General features: G+C 34.2%; 1 protein-coding gene across 8 annotated transcripts in view; it reads right to left on the reverse strand.

Moving 5' to 3' along the window:
* The window catches only part of TBC1D32 (TBC1 domain family member 32), a 186,349-nt gene that overhangs the window by 99,038 nt on the left and 73,155 nt on the right, over window positions 1-14,156 (reverse strand). For all 8 annotated transcript variants that reach the window (XM_060283767.1, XM_060283766.1, XM_060283765.1 and 5 more), the window contains 4 exons: window positions 11,035-11,173; window positions 8,354-8,441; window positions 6,394-6,512; window positions 3,332-3,448 (listed from right to left, as the gene is read on the reverse strand). In XM_060283767.1, the coding sequence (XP_060139750.1) occupies window positions 3,332-3,448; window positions 6,394-6,512; window positions 8,354-8,441; window positions 11,035-11,173 (463 nt within the window). The remainder of the gene's footprint in view (window positions 1-3,331; window positions 3,449-6,393; window positions 6,513-8,353; window positions 8,442-11,034; window positions 11,174-14,156) is intronic.

The following is a 14,156-nucleotide window of genomic DNA, read 5'->3' on the forward strand; positions in this document are numbered from 1 at the left end:
TTCTTACAACAACTCTGAGATACTAACAGTGTTGCCCTCTTTTTAACAGAGGAGAAAATGGGTCAAACTTGTCCAAGGTCACAGAGCTTGTAAGAGGCAGAACAAGGAATCTAATCCAGGCAGTCTGTCTTCAGAATACAAACTCTTAACCACTATACTATGTATATGCCTTTCAATAAAGTCAAAATGGAGAGCAATAAAAAGAAAGGGAGTGGGGAAAGCAAGAGAGACAGATGTCGACCTGACTGAATTCAAAGTTCTATTTCCACTTGTCCCTGATTTTATTGCAAGATGGTAAGTCGATTCCTTTTTTGCCTAAACTAATTCAAATTGAGTTTCTCCAATAACTAAAGGGGTCCAACCTAATATACAATGTATATAAATAGAAAAGAAATAGAAAAGCAATTGAAAAATATATCTGTCAGAGGAAAAGAATATTTTGTGTCATTCATCTTTAATATACACAAGTACAAGTTAGAAGTTGTTACAGGGCTTAGAATTTTGGTAGATATTCAATAGGAAACCATGAAGAGTGAAGGCCAAATATTCTTAAAGTATAAAGAATTTCTTAAAATTGAGAAACATAACACAAATAGAGAAAAAGCAAAAATAAGTTGAAAGACCACTATGAGAAGAAGAAACGTCAATGGACATTAAACACGTGAAAAGATATTCTGCTCATAATGAGAAAAATATAAATTAACATTTCTTTCCTGTCAGACAAATATCTAAACCACCGACCACATTATCTTCTATGAGCCTGTCAGGAAACAAGCACTGTAATATCTTATTGATGGGAATGCAGAAAATTATTCCCTGTGGTTGGAAATCTAGCAATACATACCAAAATTACATATGAATTTACCTTTCAATGCAGGGATCCCACTTATAGAAATCCAGCCCAAAAATCAGTAGTAGGCAGAATTCTAAGATGGCCCCAAGATTCTCAGGCCTTAAACACTAATGTATCAATAGGTAGTGCTGTAAAGAGATTTTGCAGATGTAATTAAAGCCCTTAATTAGTTGATTTTAAGAGGAGATTATCAGGGTGGCTCTGATCTCATCACATGAGACACTTAAAAGCAGAGTTTTCTCTGACTGGTCACAGAAGAGGAAGTCAGAGAGATTCAAAGCATGAGTGAAGTTCTTCAATGCTGACATGGAGGGAACAATCCGACAAAGCCCTGAAAGCAGCCCCCGGCTGACAGCCAGCAGGAGATCAGGCACTTCAGTCCCACAACTATAAGAAACTGACTTCTGCCAATAGCAAGAACGAATTTGTTATCGTGGATTTTTCCCCAGAGCCTCCAGACAAGCACTCAGCCTGGCCAACATTTTGATTTCAGTCTTTTTAATACTCTGAGCAGAAAACCCAGGTGCACAGTACTTGACTTCTGACCTATAATAAGTGGGTGTTTTAATTTGCTAAGTTGGTAGCAATTTGTTATGCAGCAATACAAAAAAAAAAAATTACAGACATACTGGTAAACACAAGATAAGCCAAGGCTATTAATTTTGGCATAATTGATAATAGTAAAAGACTGAAAGAAACCAAGGGTTCACCAATAGACAACTGGATAAATAAACTCTAGTACATCCACACAAGAGCACTATGTAACTGTAAAAAGGCATGAGTAAGAGCTCTACGTACCACTAAGGAGTAATCTCAAAGACAAAGGAGCAGGACTTCCTGGTGGTCCAGTGGTTGAGAATCCATCTTCCAATGCAAGGGATGAGGGTTCGATCCCTGGTCCTGGAAGGTCCCACATGCCACAAAGCAACTAAGCCCGTGCACCACAACTACTGAGCCTGTGCTCTAGAGCTCGCAGGCCACAACTACTGAGCCCGAGCACCACAACTACTGAAGCCCACGCGCCTAAAGCCCATGCTCCACAACAAGAGAAGCCACCGCAATGAGAAGCCCGTGCATTGCAATGAAGAGTAGTCCCTGCTCACCGCAACTAGAGAAAGCCCGCACGCAGCAACAAAGACCCAACGCAGCCAAAAATAAATAAATAAATTTATTTAAAAAAACTAAAAGACCAATCCTAACATAAGTGGAAAGATATTTCTGACTATGCACTGTAGAACATCCATGAAAACTTGAGAACAAACATCCAAGCGATTGCGCTAGATTAAATAATTCATTTGTACTTGTGTTCCATAACAGATTTCAATAAAGGTAATAATATTAGAAATATTTTTAAAAACCATTCACTGGATATCTACTATGTTCTATATGTAAATATGACTAAGATATCCTACTTGCTCTCAGGTCCTCACAGTATAGTAGGGAAGACAGGCGCATAAATGGCTAATTATAAAACTACTTAAGAAGTGCCAAGATACAGAAATGGAGACACAGATGTAGAGAACAAACGTATGGACACCAAGGGGGGAAAGCTGCGGGGGGGCGGGGGTGGGATGAATTGGGAGATTGGGATTGACATGTATACACTGATGTGTATAAATTGATGACTAATAGGAACCTGCTGTATAAAAAAATAAATTTAAAAATTAAACAAGCAAAAAAAGAGAAGTGCCAAGATACAAGTAAGGATAAGATAAAATTGGAACACTTCAAGAATATAAACGTTTAATGATAAAAATACCTATCTTTATATTTCATTCACATAAATCATCAAAAATTTCCCAAAGTAGAGAAAGTTTAAAAAAATAAAATGTTTAGGGTCAAAAGAATTAGAAGAATTCAAAATGTCAAAACCGTAAAAAAAAAAAAGACAACACACAGGACAAAGTGACCAGAAATAAAAGTAATGATTAACAACAGAATTTCAGAACTAAATAATTCTTTACTGATGCATATATACACATATTTATGTGTGTTCAATTTATAAACTTACCCAAACATGAGGAACTAAATGTCTCTGAATGATTAAAACAAATTACCCATCTTAGAGTATGAATATAAAATAAGTCTCAAATTAAATAAATATGTATATACTGCCCTCATGGGGCAGTAATATGTAGTTCATTTAAAATATAGGCAGAAAATGCATTGGACTCCTTCGATACAATTTATTAATGTAAGTCACCTAAAAATAATTCATACACATACTTCTATATATGCCAAATCTCTTTCCTAGTTGGGAAGCCTTAACCTTGTTATTTCAATAGGTGCCACCACCATTAGACAGCGGATCAAAGATCCCATTTACAGATAATTCAGAAGCTAACATTCTATAGGTTAATAAATCAAACAGTCTTTAAATGTGATTTAGTATACCTTTTTTTCTGTTAAATTGCATTTTTACTACAGATCTTAAAAAGCGGCACTATAAGAGTGAAAGATTAAAAGAAAATGACTTACAATAACCCTCGTTGGGACTTCACGAAGAGAATATTCTTCTTTATTAGGAAGACCCTGATTGCCTACAAGCTCATAAACAGCAGGATAAGATAACAGGTTCACCAGTGCTAGAAAAGACTGGGGTGGGGGGAGGTGGGAGGGGGAGAAAAAACCAGTCGTTCAAAGGGTTCATTTTTTTTTAACCACATCCAAGGAAGACTCATTAATGCGAAGGGCAATTTTTAAAATAAGCCTAATCAATCCATATAACTGAAATATATGCATCTATGATAAGTACAAAATAGTTAACGTCAACAATAATCTATGTCCTAACAATACATAACTGTAACAAAACATAAATGAGAACTGGAAAATGCTTTAAAATATCACGTATCTCTTGAAAGTTAGGTTCTGACAAAAAATGAAATGAGCAATCATTCTCATTCTTTGCACTGTTATATCTGATGCATAAGAAAATATAAGAAAAATACTTTGGGGCTCTGGAGCAAGATAATAATAAATTCTATATATTACAGCACTCAGGTCACAAGGCTATCTTTATCCTTTAACTACATTCACTGGAAATTCAAGTAATCTAAATATAGTTATTAGAAAAAGCCATGGCTTTTCCTATCAAAACCCGCTCATTTTCTGGTGCAATCTTACCAAATTAATCTCTCCATGAAATTTTTAAGCTCCTGCTCTTGTCTTATCAACAAGAATCTGAATATTTTTCTCCAGCACAGTTCATTCTTTGGATCCCCTATGCAGAAGCACGCAGTGGTTGCCCATTACTAAACATCAGGTCTAAACTCCTTAGCATGACTTTCAAGGCACTTTACTAATTGACACCTTTCTTCTCCTCAGTGTCAAATCTTCTGCCCACGCCCTCCTTCAAATAATCATGACAATTTTCTATTAGATTTGAGTCTAAGTGTTCAAGGCTTTCTTAGGTTTGGTTGGTTGGTTTTTGTTTCAGCTTTGTTTTTTACTTCCAGTTTGAGGTAATTGATATGTAACACTACATAAGTTTAAGGTGTACAGCATAATGATTTGACTTACATAATCAGGAAATGATTACCATAAGTTTAGTGAACATCCATCATCTCATATAGATACAACATTAAATAGAAAAAATAAATTTCCTTGTGATGAGAATTCTTAGGATTTACTCAACAATTTTCATATAACATAAAGCAGTGGTAATTATATTAATCATATTGTACATTACATCCCTACTACCTACTTATAACTGAACCTTTGTACATTTTGACCACCTTTACCACCATAAAGATATTATACTATTATTGACTATATTCACCACTATACATTTCATCACGTTGACTCATGTATTTTATACTGAAAGTTTGTATCTCTTAATTTCCATCACCTATTTCACTCATTCCCCCACCACACTTCCCTCTGGCAACCACCTGTCTATTGTGAATCTATGACTGTTATGTTTGTTCATTTGCTTCGTTTTTTAGATTCTTCATATAAGTGAAATCATATGTTAACTTTTTCATCTTCTACAAATTAGTAAATGATGTTTCTTCTTCACATATTCACATTCATAGACAGTGCAGCCTTGTTGCTGTAGTTGTTCATATTTGACCAAATACTATTCAAATTAATATTAACTTCATAATATTCAAAAAAAATATTTTTTGAATAAAGCAACATATAGGAAAAACCTTAAACATAAAGATAAGTTTTGTGGATAGTTAGAAAAATCTCATTTTACAATAAATTCCAGAACTTACCATACAAAAAAAAAAAGTGAAATCATATGGTATTTGTCTTTCTCCATCTGACTTATTTCACTTACCATAATACTCTCTAGGTCCATCCGTGTTGTCATAAATGGCAAGATTTCATTCTATTCTATGGCTGAGCAATATTTCATTCTATGCCTATACCACATCTTCTTTATCCATTCATACATCAGTGAATTGAGAATTTCATAAATGTTGAAATTTGTCGAACGCTTTTTCTGTATCTATTGAGATGATCATATGATTTTTATTCTTCAATTGTTAATGTGGTATATATTACAACAACTGATTTGCAGATACTGAACCATCCCTGCATCCCTGGGGTAAATCCACTTGATCATGGTGTATGATCCTTTTAATGTATGGTTGAATTTGATTTGCTAGTATTTTATTAAGGATTTCTGCAACTACATTCAGTGATATTGGCCTGTATTTTTAATTTTTTTTCACAGTCTTTTGTTGTGGAATCAGGGTGATGCCGGCCACACAGACTGAATTCTGATGCATTCCTTCCTCTTAAACTTGTAATAGTTTGAGAAAGAAAAGCATTAACTCTTTACATGTTTGGTATAATTAACCTGTGAAGCCATCTGATCCTGGACTTTTGTTGCGAGTTTTTAAAAATTACGGATTCAATTTCACTACTGGTTATCTGTCTGCTCATATTTTGTATTTCTTCCTGATTCAGCCTTGGGAGATGGATAAATTCCTAGAAATATACAATTTCTTCTAGGTTGTCCACTTTATTGGCATATAATTTTTCATAGTAATATCATGATTTCTGTGGTACTGACTATAACTTCTTTTTCATTTCCAATTTATTTGTCTCCTCTCTTTTCTTGAGAAGTCTGGCTAAAGGTTTATCAATTTTCTTTATCTTTTCAAAAAACCAGCTCTTAGTTTCACTGACCTTTTCTATTGGTTTCTTAGTCTCTATTTCCACTTTGATTTTTATTATTTCTTTCCTTCTATTAAATTTGGGTTTGTTTGTTCTTTTTCTACTTCCTTTGAGTCGGCATTTGTTGTTTTGATTTTTTAAGATGTCTGGTGTGTATTGTTTATTAATTGAGTAAAATTATAGTAGGAATATCCTAAAAGAAAAACGTCCTTGCAAGACAATTCACAGGGAACACTGGTATTTGTCTTTTACTAAGTTTATTTTAAAAATAAAAATTTAGAAATAAAAGAAAGGAGGGAAAAAAATTAGGAAAGGCTGCTGGTTGTAACTGAATATAGATTAAGGTCTGGATGAAGTAACTTGAGAGAGATATTTCAAATCTATACATTGTTAGTTAAATCATTTCTTACCTTTTGACAGCTTCGGTCAATAGGGTCCACTGGAGTAGATTTGGGATGGGTTACCCTAACATCATCTCTTCCACATTCCAGATTGGCCCATAATTCAGTTAAGAGTGCATTAATAAACCCTAAGAAGAATTTTACATCATATTTATAATATACTACTTCTTTGGATCATGGAGGCAAGACATAATTATCCTTCTAACAAGACTGGTCCACACTGACAGAAGACATACTTGTATCCTTGGTGCCATTATCATATAACTGTGGAATGCCTAAACTCTCAAAGACTATTTCCCTAGAGGACTGAACTTTGAGCCCCAGTTTTTATCCTTTAGCCAATGACCTCTCCGAGCATGTTTTCGTGAAAAAAATAAGGTTTACATGTTACTCAGCAAATAAGCTAATAGTGAAATGCAGCCTGAAAGCTGGGGTGTATGTGTGTAAAGAAGGAGGTATCCTGGAGGCACAGTAAACAACCAAAGAGTGTGTGTTCCCTTTCTTTAGTGTAACAATTTTTTTGCATTTCCATATGCTTAGAACATTTCTCCACTTCATACAACTTCTGGCTCTATACAGTCTTTAAATTCTCCTGAGTCAGATACTATAAATCTAAATGAAAGTGATTATTAAGCCCAATTATCAAATTCCTTTATGAGGAATCAAAGCATATGGAAAGGTGCAAGACAGAACACCTCATCATAAATCAGTAAGTTCGTAATAACACATTAGAGCAGAAAGGGTCCTCTGGTACAATGGAAAACATACAGGCTCTGAAATCGAAAATAGCAGTGTTCAAGTTACAAATCTGCCAGCTTGTTAGTTACATGTCCTTGAATCTTTTGACTTCTAAGAGCATCAGTTCCCGATTTGAAAGCTGAGAAAAGTGTTGCATTTGAGGGTTGCCATAAAGTATAAATGGGATGATACACACAGAGGTCCTAATATAGTACCAAGACATCAGAGGAACTCGAGCAGTGTTAGTCTTCCTTCCTTTGTCCTATGAAAAACTGCATTTAATCCTCTCAAGAAAAGTTGGATATATGAGGTTTAGAAGCTTAATGACTTGAGCAACAAGAAAATCTGGGATTGAATCTAGTCTTCAAATGCTTCCATGAATGTGTCCCTCAATACTATAAATAAATTGGATTTTATTTTAAGTAAAAAAGTGGCTCAGCTTAGGGCAGCTTCTGCAAGAAACGTGTTTCATAAGTATTCCAAATTAGTCCAGCCAAAAAATATTTAAGATACACTATAGAAAAATATTTACATTTGAGGAGAGAATCAATAGTGACCACTGATGTTATGATTCTTCACTTCTAAGACTTAAATATAATCACGGCATCTCTATTAGAGATTACATCTTGTCTCTGGTTCAGGGTTCAGATAACCTTAATATACAATATATTAAATCTCCCAATGTTAGAATGTCTTAAAAATCCAATCTGTAGTAGATAATATTCAATACATGCCAACTACAAACTCCAAAAATAGTGGTGAAAATTAAGTGGGTGAGAGAGAATCTTTCAAGAAAGGAAGAGAAAAAGGAATAAGAAAATGGCATGTATGTGTGATCATTATGACTGGAAATCTTGATTTATATATAATTTACTGAAACTGAGCATTAAATCCTATCAGATGCAATTATACCAAGAGAGGATGACAAACTTTTGATTTATAAGATGAAGGCTTCTTAAAGCCATCGAATATAACTCAGTTTAGATCATTATGCACTACGGTTCTGAGGAAAGAAAGAATTTATATATTTTTTTTACAGAGAAAAAAAAAATTCCTAGTGGGATTGCACGGAAGAGAAAAGGTAAAAAGGAAATCCCAATAACATTCTTTTTACCTAAGGCCTAACTTGGGAAAAAGAACTTTTGAGTGAAATACCTGATACTTGATCATGGCAGTTAAATTTTGTATAGACTCACTCATTTTATTTAAATTATAATTCTAAAGAGCTTACCTGAACTTTGTAGTGCTACTGCACCTGCTGCTGTTGATGCCACGTGTGTAACCAGAACTCCATAGCCAAACTTTTTATGCCTGCTGACCTAACATAAATAAGGAATAATGAGAAGCAGGAAAACACAGCATGCTAATATTTTACTTACATGTTACATGTAGAGTTACTGATTTCTTTATTAAAATGCTGGACAGTCTTTCAAGAAAAGATAACAAGAGCAGAAAAAAGTCAAACTATAACAATGAGTGAGTTAATACTAATGTAATATTTTTGATAATCTTGGTTCAGAGATCTAGGTTCTGGAACCAGCCCTAAAACTATGTTGCTTCATGACCCTAAACAAGTCACTATGTCTCTAAGTCTCTTTATATATAAAATAAGGGACTTTGGACCAGATGAAGAGAAACTCCTTCCAATTCTAATTTCTGTTATCTTACTATTTTATTCTTTAGGTTGGTTCTTTGATAATAAATTCTCATTAATTAATCTGTATTGACTGCCAGTTTTTTAACTGGGCTTTCAAATAAACGACTTTAAAAAGAATAATGGTATCTTCTTAAAAATGACAGTTTTAGAGGCAATGTGATTTTTTTCCTAAAGAAGGAAGTTATATACACACACACGCGCACACACACACAATCCTCATTTAATATACAGGTTTCTAAACAACATTGTAGAAAACCTTAAATAATTTGTTATTTCACAAAGAATATCATCCATGTATTCATGGTAAAGTTCAGAAGTATCTCTCAGCAGAAATCAGAATAAGAAAATAAAGATGTTATAAAATATTCCTCCTTCCTCAGACTTTATAGGTCAGCCTGACCTTAGACAAAGTGTTTGACTTCTAAACAGAGCTAACCATTTAGAATTTGTATTTTTCAACATTTCATTAAAAGGATAAGGATATGTTTTTATCAAATTTTTAAAATATAAACTATACATTCCATGTTAAGGGCAAAAAAAAAAAAAAAAGGCAGGGGGGGACTAAAAGACCATGGGAAACAATTAGGTTTATTTCTTAAAATTTTTTGCTGCTCATCTCTCTATAAATTTGCCTTCCTTTTCCATTTTTATTACTCTTATTTTCCATTTTCCTTAATTTATCATCCATTAGTTCTGCAGTGGGATAACACAGAAGTACAGCAAGATAAATGTCTATCTTTTTTCCCACTTGCCTTCTTCCATGACAATGGGAAAAACACCTTACTCATCAATCATCCCAAAGGACACTGCTGATTCAGATATTAGCAGCCACAGGGGTCTTCCAGATCAACACTAAATACTAAAAAGGAAGGGCAGAGGAAAACTTCAGAGAAGCTAGAGGGGCTTCACTAAACAAGACTTAGATTTCACGGACACTGTTAAGACTAATCTGAGTTCCAGTATTACTACCATCAATAACTACATGTGTGAACACAAGCAGATCATTTATAACCAGCCTGGATCTCCAACTTCTCTTCAGCAAAATTAAGGAAAGTCTAGTTGCCTTCTTACAAGATAACTGAGAATCTAAATGTTCAAAAAATGTCTTGAATGGTGTAAATCAACATTAAACTACTGTACTAAATTATATGGTTGTAAGTTACTGATGTCCAGGGAACAACATCTTCTATTAAAACGAACAGTATATTAAAAGGAAGATCAGATTGTTTTAAAATTTATGAATATAAAAAAATGACATCTAGTCCTAGGTGTATTATCACAACAGTAAAAAGCTATGTCTATATGGTCTCAAGAATCTGAATGAGAAAGAAAAATCTCTCAGTCACTTGAATATTTTCAAAAATGGAAAGAAAAAAAAAAAGGGAAACCCAAATGGTTAACTAGTACACAAGGAGAAATTCAAACTCACCAGCAGATCAAAACACAATTTATGTAAACTAAAAGCCTGAAAACCTTCTATATTTGCTATAATCTGAATGTCTATCTCCTCTCAAAATTCCTATGTTGAAATCCTAAGCCCTGTAAGTAATGGTAGGAAGTGGAGCCTTTGGGAGGCTATTAGGTTGTGAAGGTAGAGAGTGCTCACGAATGGAATTAGTGCTCTTATAAAAAAAAGATCCCCAAGAGACCCTAGCCCCTTCTGCTAGGCTACAATAAGAAGTCTGAACATCAAGAAACAATAGCTTCCAGAGATAAAGATATGCTTTTAAAAGCATATCTATGGATCCTAAGAAGCCCTGACATCTAGGGATATTTACTGTAACAGCAAAATGATGAATATACCTCAAAGATCTCTGTCTGATAAAGGGCTAAATTTATAGTAAATTTTATTTAATGGTACCAATAACAAAACCCCTCTACAAATATATTTATTTCTTCCAAAATGTGAACCCCAAACTCCCAATGACACATACACTTAGACCCAAAAGGTTTTTCTCCTGGAATTCCACCGAGTTTTAGTATAGCCAGATGTTTGATACCACATTTATAAAACATCTAGATGATTAACTGAGTTTTTCAATTTCATCCAGTTGTTTCAGCCTGTAAAATACTCACAGATACCAACATCAACTCTCTAAAGCTTTCCTGAAAAAATATCATTAAATATTACAATGCTATATGGTTTTTTAATTGAGGTTTAATAATCTCTTCACACAAAGAAAACAGAATAATGTTCTTAATGGCTTTTACAGAAAGGAAAGTTCCTTTTGCCTGTGGCAGATGGTAATTCGCACCTCTAATTCTTTTGCGTATTGGCTGAACATAAATGTCACACATTCACTGATGGCACCTGTTCTTTGAAGAAGTTGTAGTCCTTTGGGAGTGGCAGCAAAATTTAGTAAATCGTCTAACAAATTCTCTTCGCAAGCCATACTGAAACAGGTAAAAAGAAAGGTACGAACGTCTTTATTGTACTCAAAACTGAAAACAACAACAACAACAAAAAAAAACAGCTTAATACTACTAATAATTAAATTTATAGAGTACACATTGGCTACAAACTACTCAAATGTTTAAAAATAAGATAAACATCATGGTTTCCTTGACAGTGAGTTGTTTTTCTTATTTCTTCTATCCAATAATTTTCCTTCACTAAATGAATCAAGTATTAACTGAACATGTCAGCATTTTCATTACACCTAGATTCTCTCAACCAGGTCTTAATTTCATTCTGTTTTCCTATTATAATACTGCTGTGCCTGGATTCCCCAAGCCCCAACTCTCCATTATTTCTATACTTGCTTTTCATTACGGAGTATCTGTCTTCTGACTTTCTAAAGCATATCAGGCATTTTATCTTTATTGTCATTGGTTCTTAGTCTTACTTTTGGAGAATAACATTTTTTCTCAAAATAATTCTAAAAGGCCAGTAACATTCTCCAGAGAAAAAGAAAGGACAAAGAAAACAACCTGAAACATTCAGAAGACACACAGTAAATAGGTGAGTCAGAGCTAGCAATTTGGAAACACAGGAGAGGATATCAGCACTTCATCTGAAGTATCAGATGTAAGAGAAAATTTTCTACCCACCCTACTGGATATTCCTACTTGCCTAGAGAAAAAAAAACTGGATATTAAAATAGGTCAAAATCAAATGTTTATATGCACAGTGAAACAGAGCATGGAAAAGTGTGCCCTTTTTTGCCCAAGGAAGTTTCAGAAGTATGTTTTGAAACTGGTAAGAGATTTGAAATCCAGAACTTTTCTGATCAGAAAAGGAACAATCAGTACATGCAGACACATTATCGATCAGTGATCACACAGCAATGGCCAAAGATATAACTATGTTCAAACACAAAATAAATATCCCTTGGACCAAGAAGTAGGGCTAGTTCTGAGGCAAATGCAAGCAATGGAAACCAAATTTGGCTCCAATAGGATATAAAAGACTCAAAGAGTTGCATATGAGATGTATGACCAGCAGTAAGCTCACTGCTTAAGATTCATGACTGGGTAAGACTACTAAAAATAATATATGTTTAATTAAAATATATAATTTATATACATAAATATATAAACAAAATACTTATATATGTATAAAACTGACTAAAATTGGGGCTTTTGACAAGCCATAAGCCTAGGGAGACTTGAAGATACAGAGAAAGCTTCATTTCTAGAAATGAGCAGATAATCAATTCATCTTCTAACTTTTAACAGTATATGCAGTATCCTCATCATCACCGACAGGAGCCTCAAAATGCCAATACAATGTTTATTTAAAACATAGGGGTAAAAGAAAAAAACATAAAACTGCTGGACAGGGAAGAATGAATATAGAAATAGAAAGTGGGGGAAATGAGGGAGGGCAGAAGGGAGGAAAGTAGTGAAGGAAAAAAAGACTCATTTTTAAATGCACTTGAAATCAAACTTCAAAAGGCATCTAAAGCTAAGAGCCAGCAGAATCAACATTCGTTAAATGAATCCATTCCAGCTGAAATAATTTAGAAATAATGACTAGCTTTATTTATGATACTCAAAGGAAATTTTTTAATCTTCCATTAAAACTGAAGCAAAAAGCAGAAATGAAAAACAGGTAGATATTTTTTTTAAAAACCCATTGGAAATCTTGGAAGTATTTGTTTAAAAACCCACTTAAAAAGCAAATAGGGGGACTTCCCTGGTAGTGCAGTGGATAAGAATCCGCCTGCCAATGCAGGGGACACGGGTTTGAGCCCTAGTCCAGGAAGATATCACATGCCGCAGAGCAACTAAGCCCATGCACCACAACTACTGAGCCTGTGCTCTAGAGCCTGCGAGCCACAACTACTGAAGCCTGCACACCTGGAGCCCATGCTCCACAACAAGAGAAGCCACTGCAATGAGAAGCCCGTGCACCCCAACGAAGAGGAGCCCCCCACTCGCCGCAATGAGAAAGCCCGCGCGCAGCAAGGAAGACCCAACACAGCCAAAAACAAATTAATTAATTAAAAAAAGCAAATGGGAAAACTCTCAGCCACAAAGAATTATTGAATTGAATGGTAGCTAGATAAGAAATAAATGTTTGAGAAAACAGATGAGACAGAACATACTAAAAGTTTTCAAATACATCTAGTAAAAGCTTCAAGAGAATTGAAGAAATATTTGAAAAATACTAAGAATTTTCTAGATTTGAAGAAAGATGCCACTCCAGTCTCTCAATCAAAAGAACATTCAAAGTACCAAGTAGGAGTTAATCAACTATACTCCAAAATAAAATAAAAAGTAAAAAAAAAAGTACCAAGCTGGATAAACTTAAATCACACAGAAATAGCAAACATCCCCAAAAAGAAATTAAAAGCTATGAAAGAGAAAAGATATGACCTATAAAATAAAAGTGATTATACTAACAGGCTTATCAGTTACTACTTATTCTAGAAGACAGTGGAGTAAAGCCTCAAATAATAATAGGAAATGATTGTCTATCAAAACTTTGATACCCAGATAAACTACCATTTAGAGGAGAGAGAATGTGAGCCCTCAAAAGCTGTGGACAGGGTGGGGGTGGTTTGTGTGGGCTGGAAGGAGAATAGCTACTATCAGACACAGAAAGATAAGGACAGTTTACTACCCTCAAACCCTTAAGAACAATTAAAGGATAACTATATTTAGAAACTTAGTAGGGAAAAAAGTGAGCTTATCAGAAAGAATGGCCTACAAGTTTCAACAAATGACCTAAAATAATAAACATGTCAAAAAATTTAATATCTGTGTGAAGAAATAAATCAGGTGATTAAAAAATATAAAACCAAAATTCTAGATAACTATAACAAGACAGTCATGGAGTATTTAAAGGAGCAGCAACTGGTCAAAGTATGCTAAACTCCATAATGCTTTTCAAAACATGATATAAATACCCAATTACTTCTTACTTTCTTAG

This window comes from Globicephala melas, chromosome 14, assembly GCF_963455315.2.
Source record: "Globicephala melas chromosome 14, mGloMel1.2, whole genome shotgun sequence".
NCBI lineage: Eukaryota > Metazoa > Chordata > Mammalia > Artiodactyla > Delphinidae > Globicephala > Globicephala melas.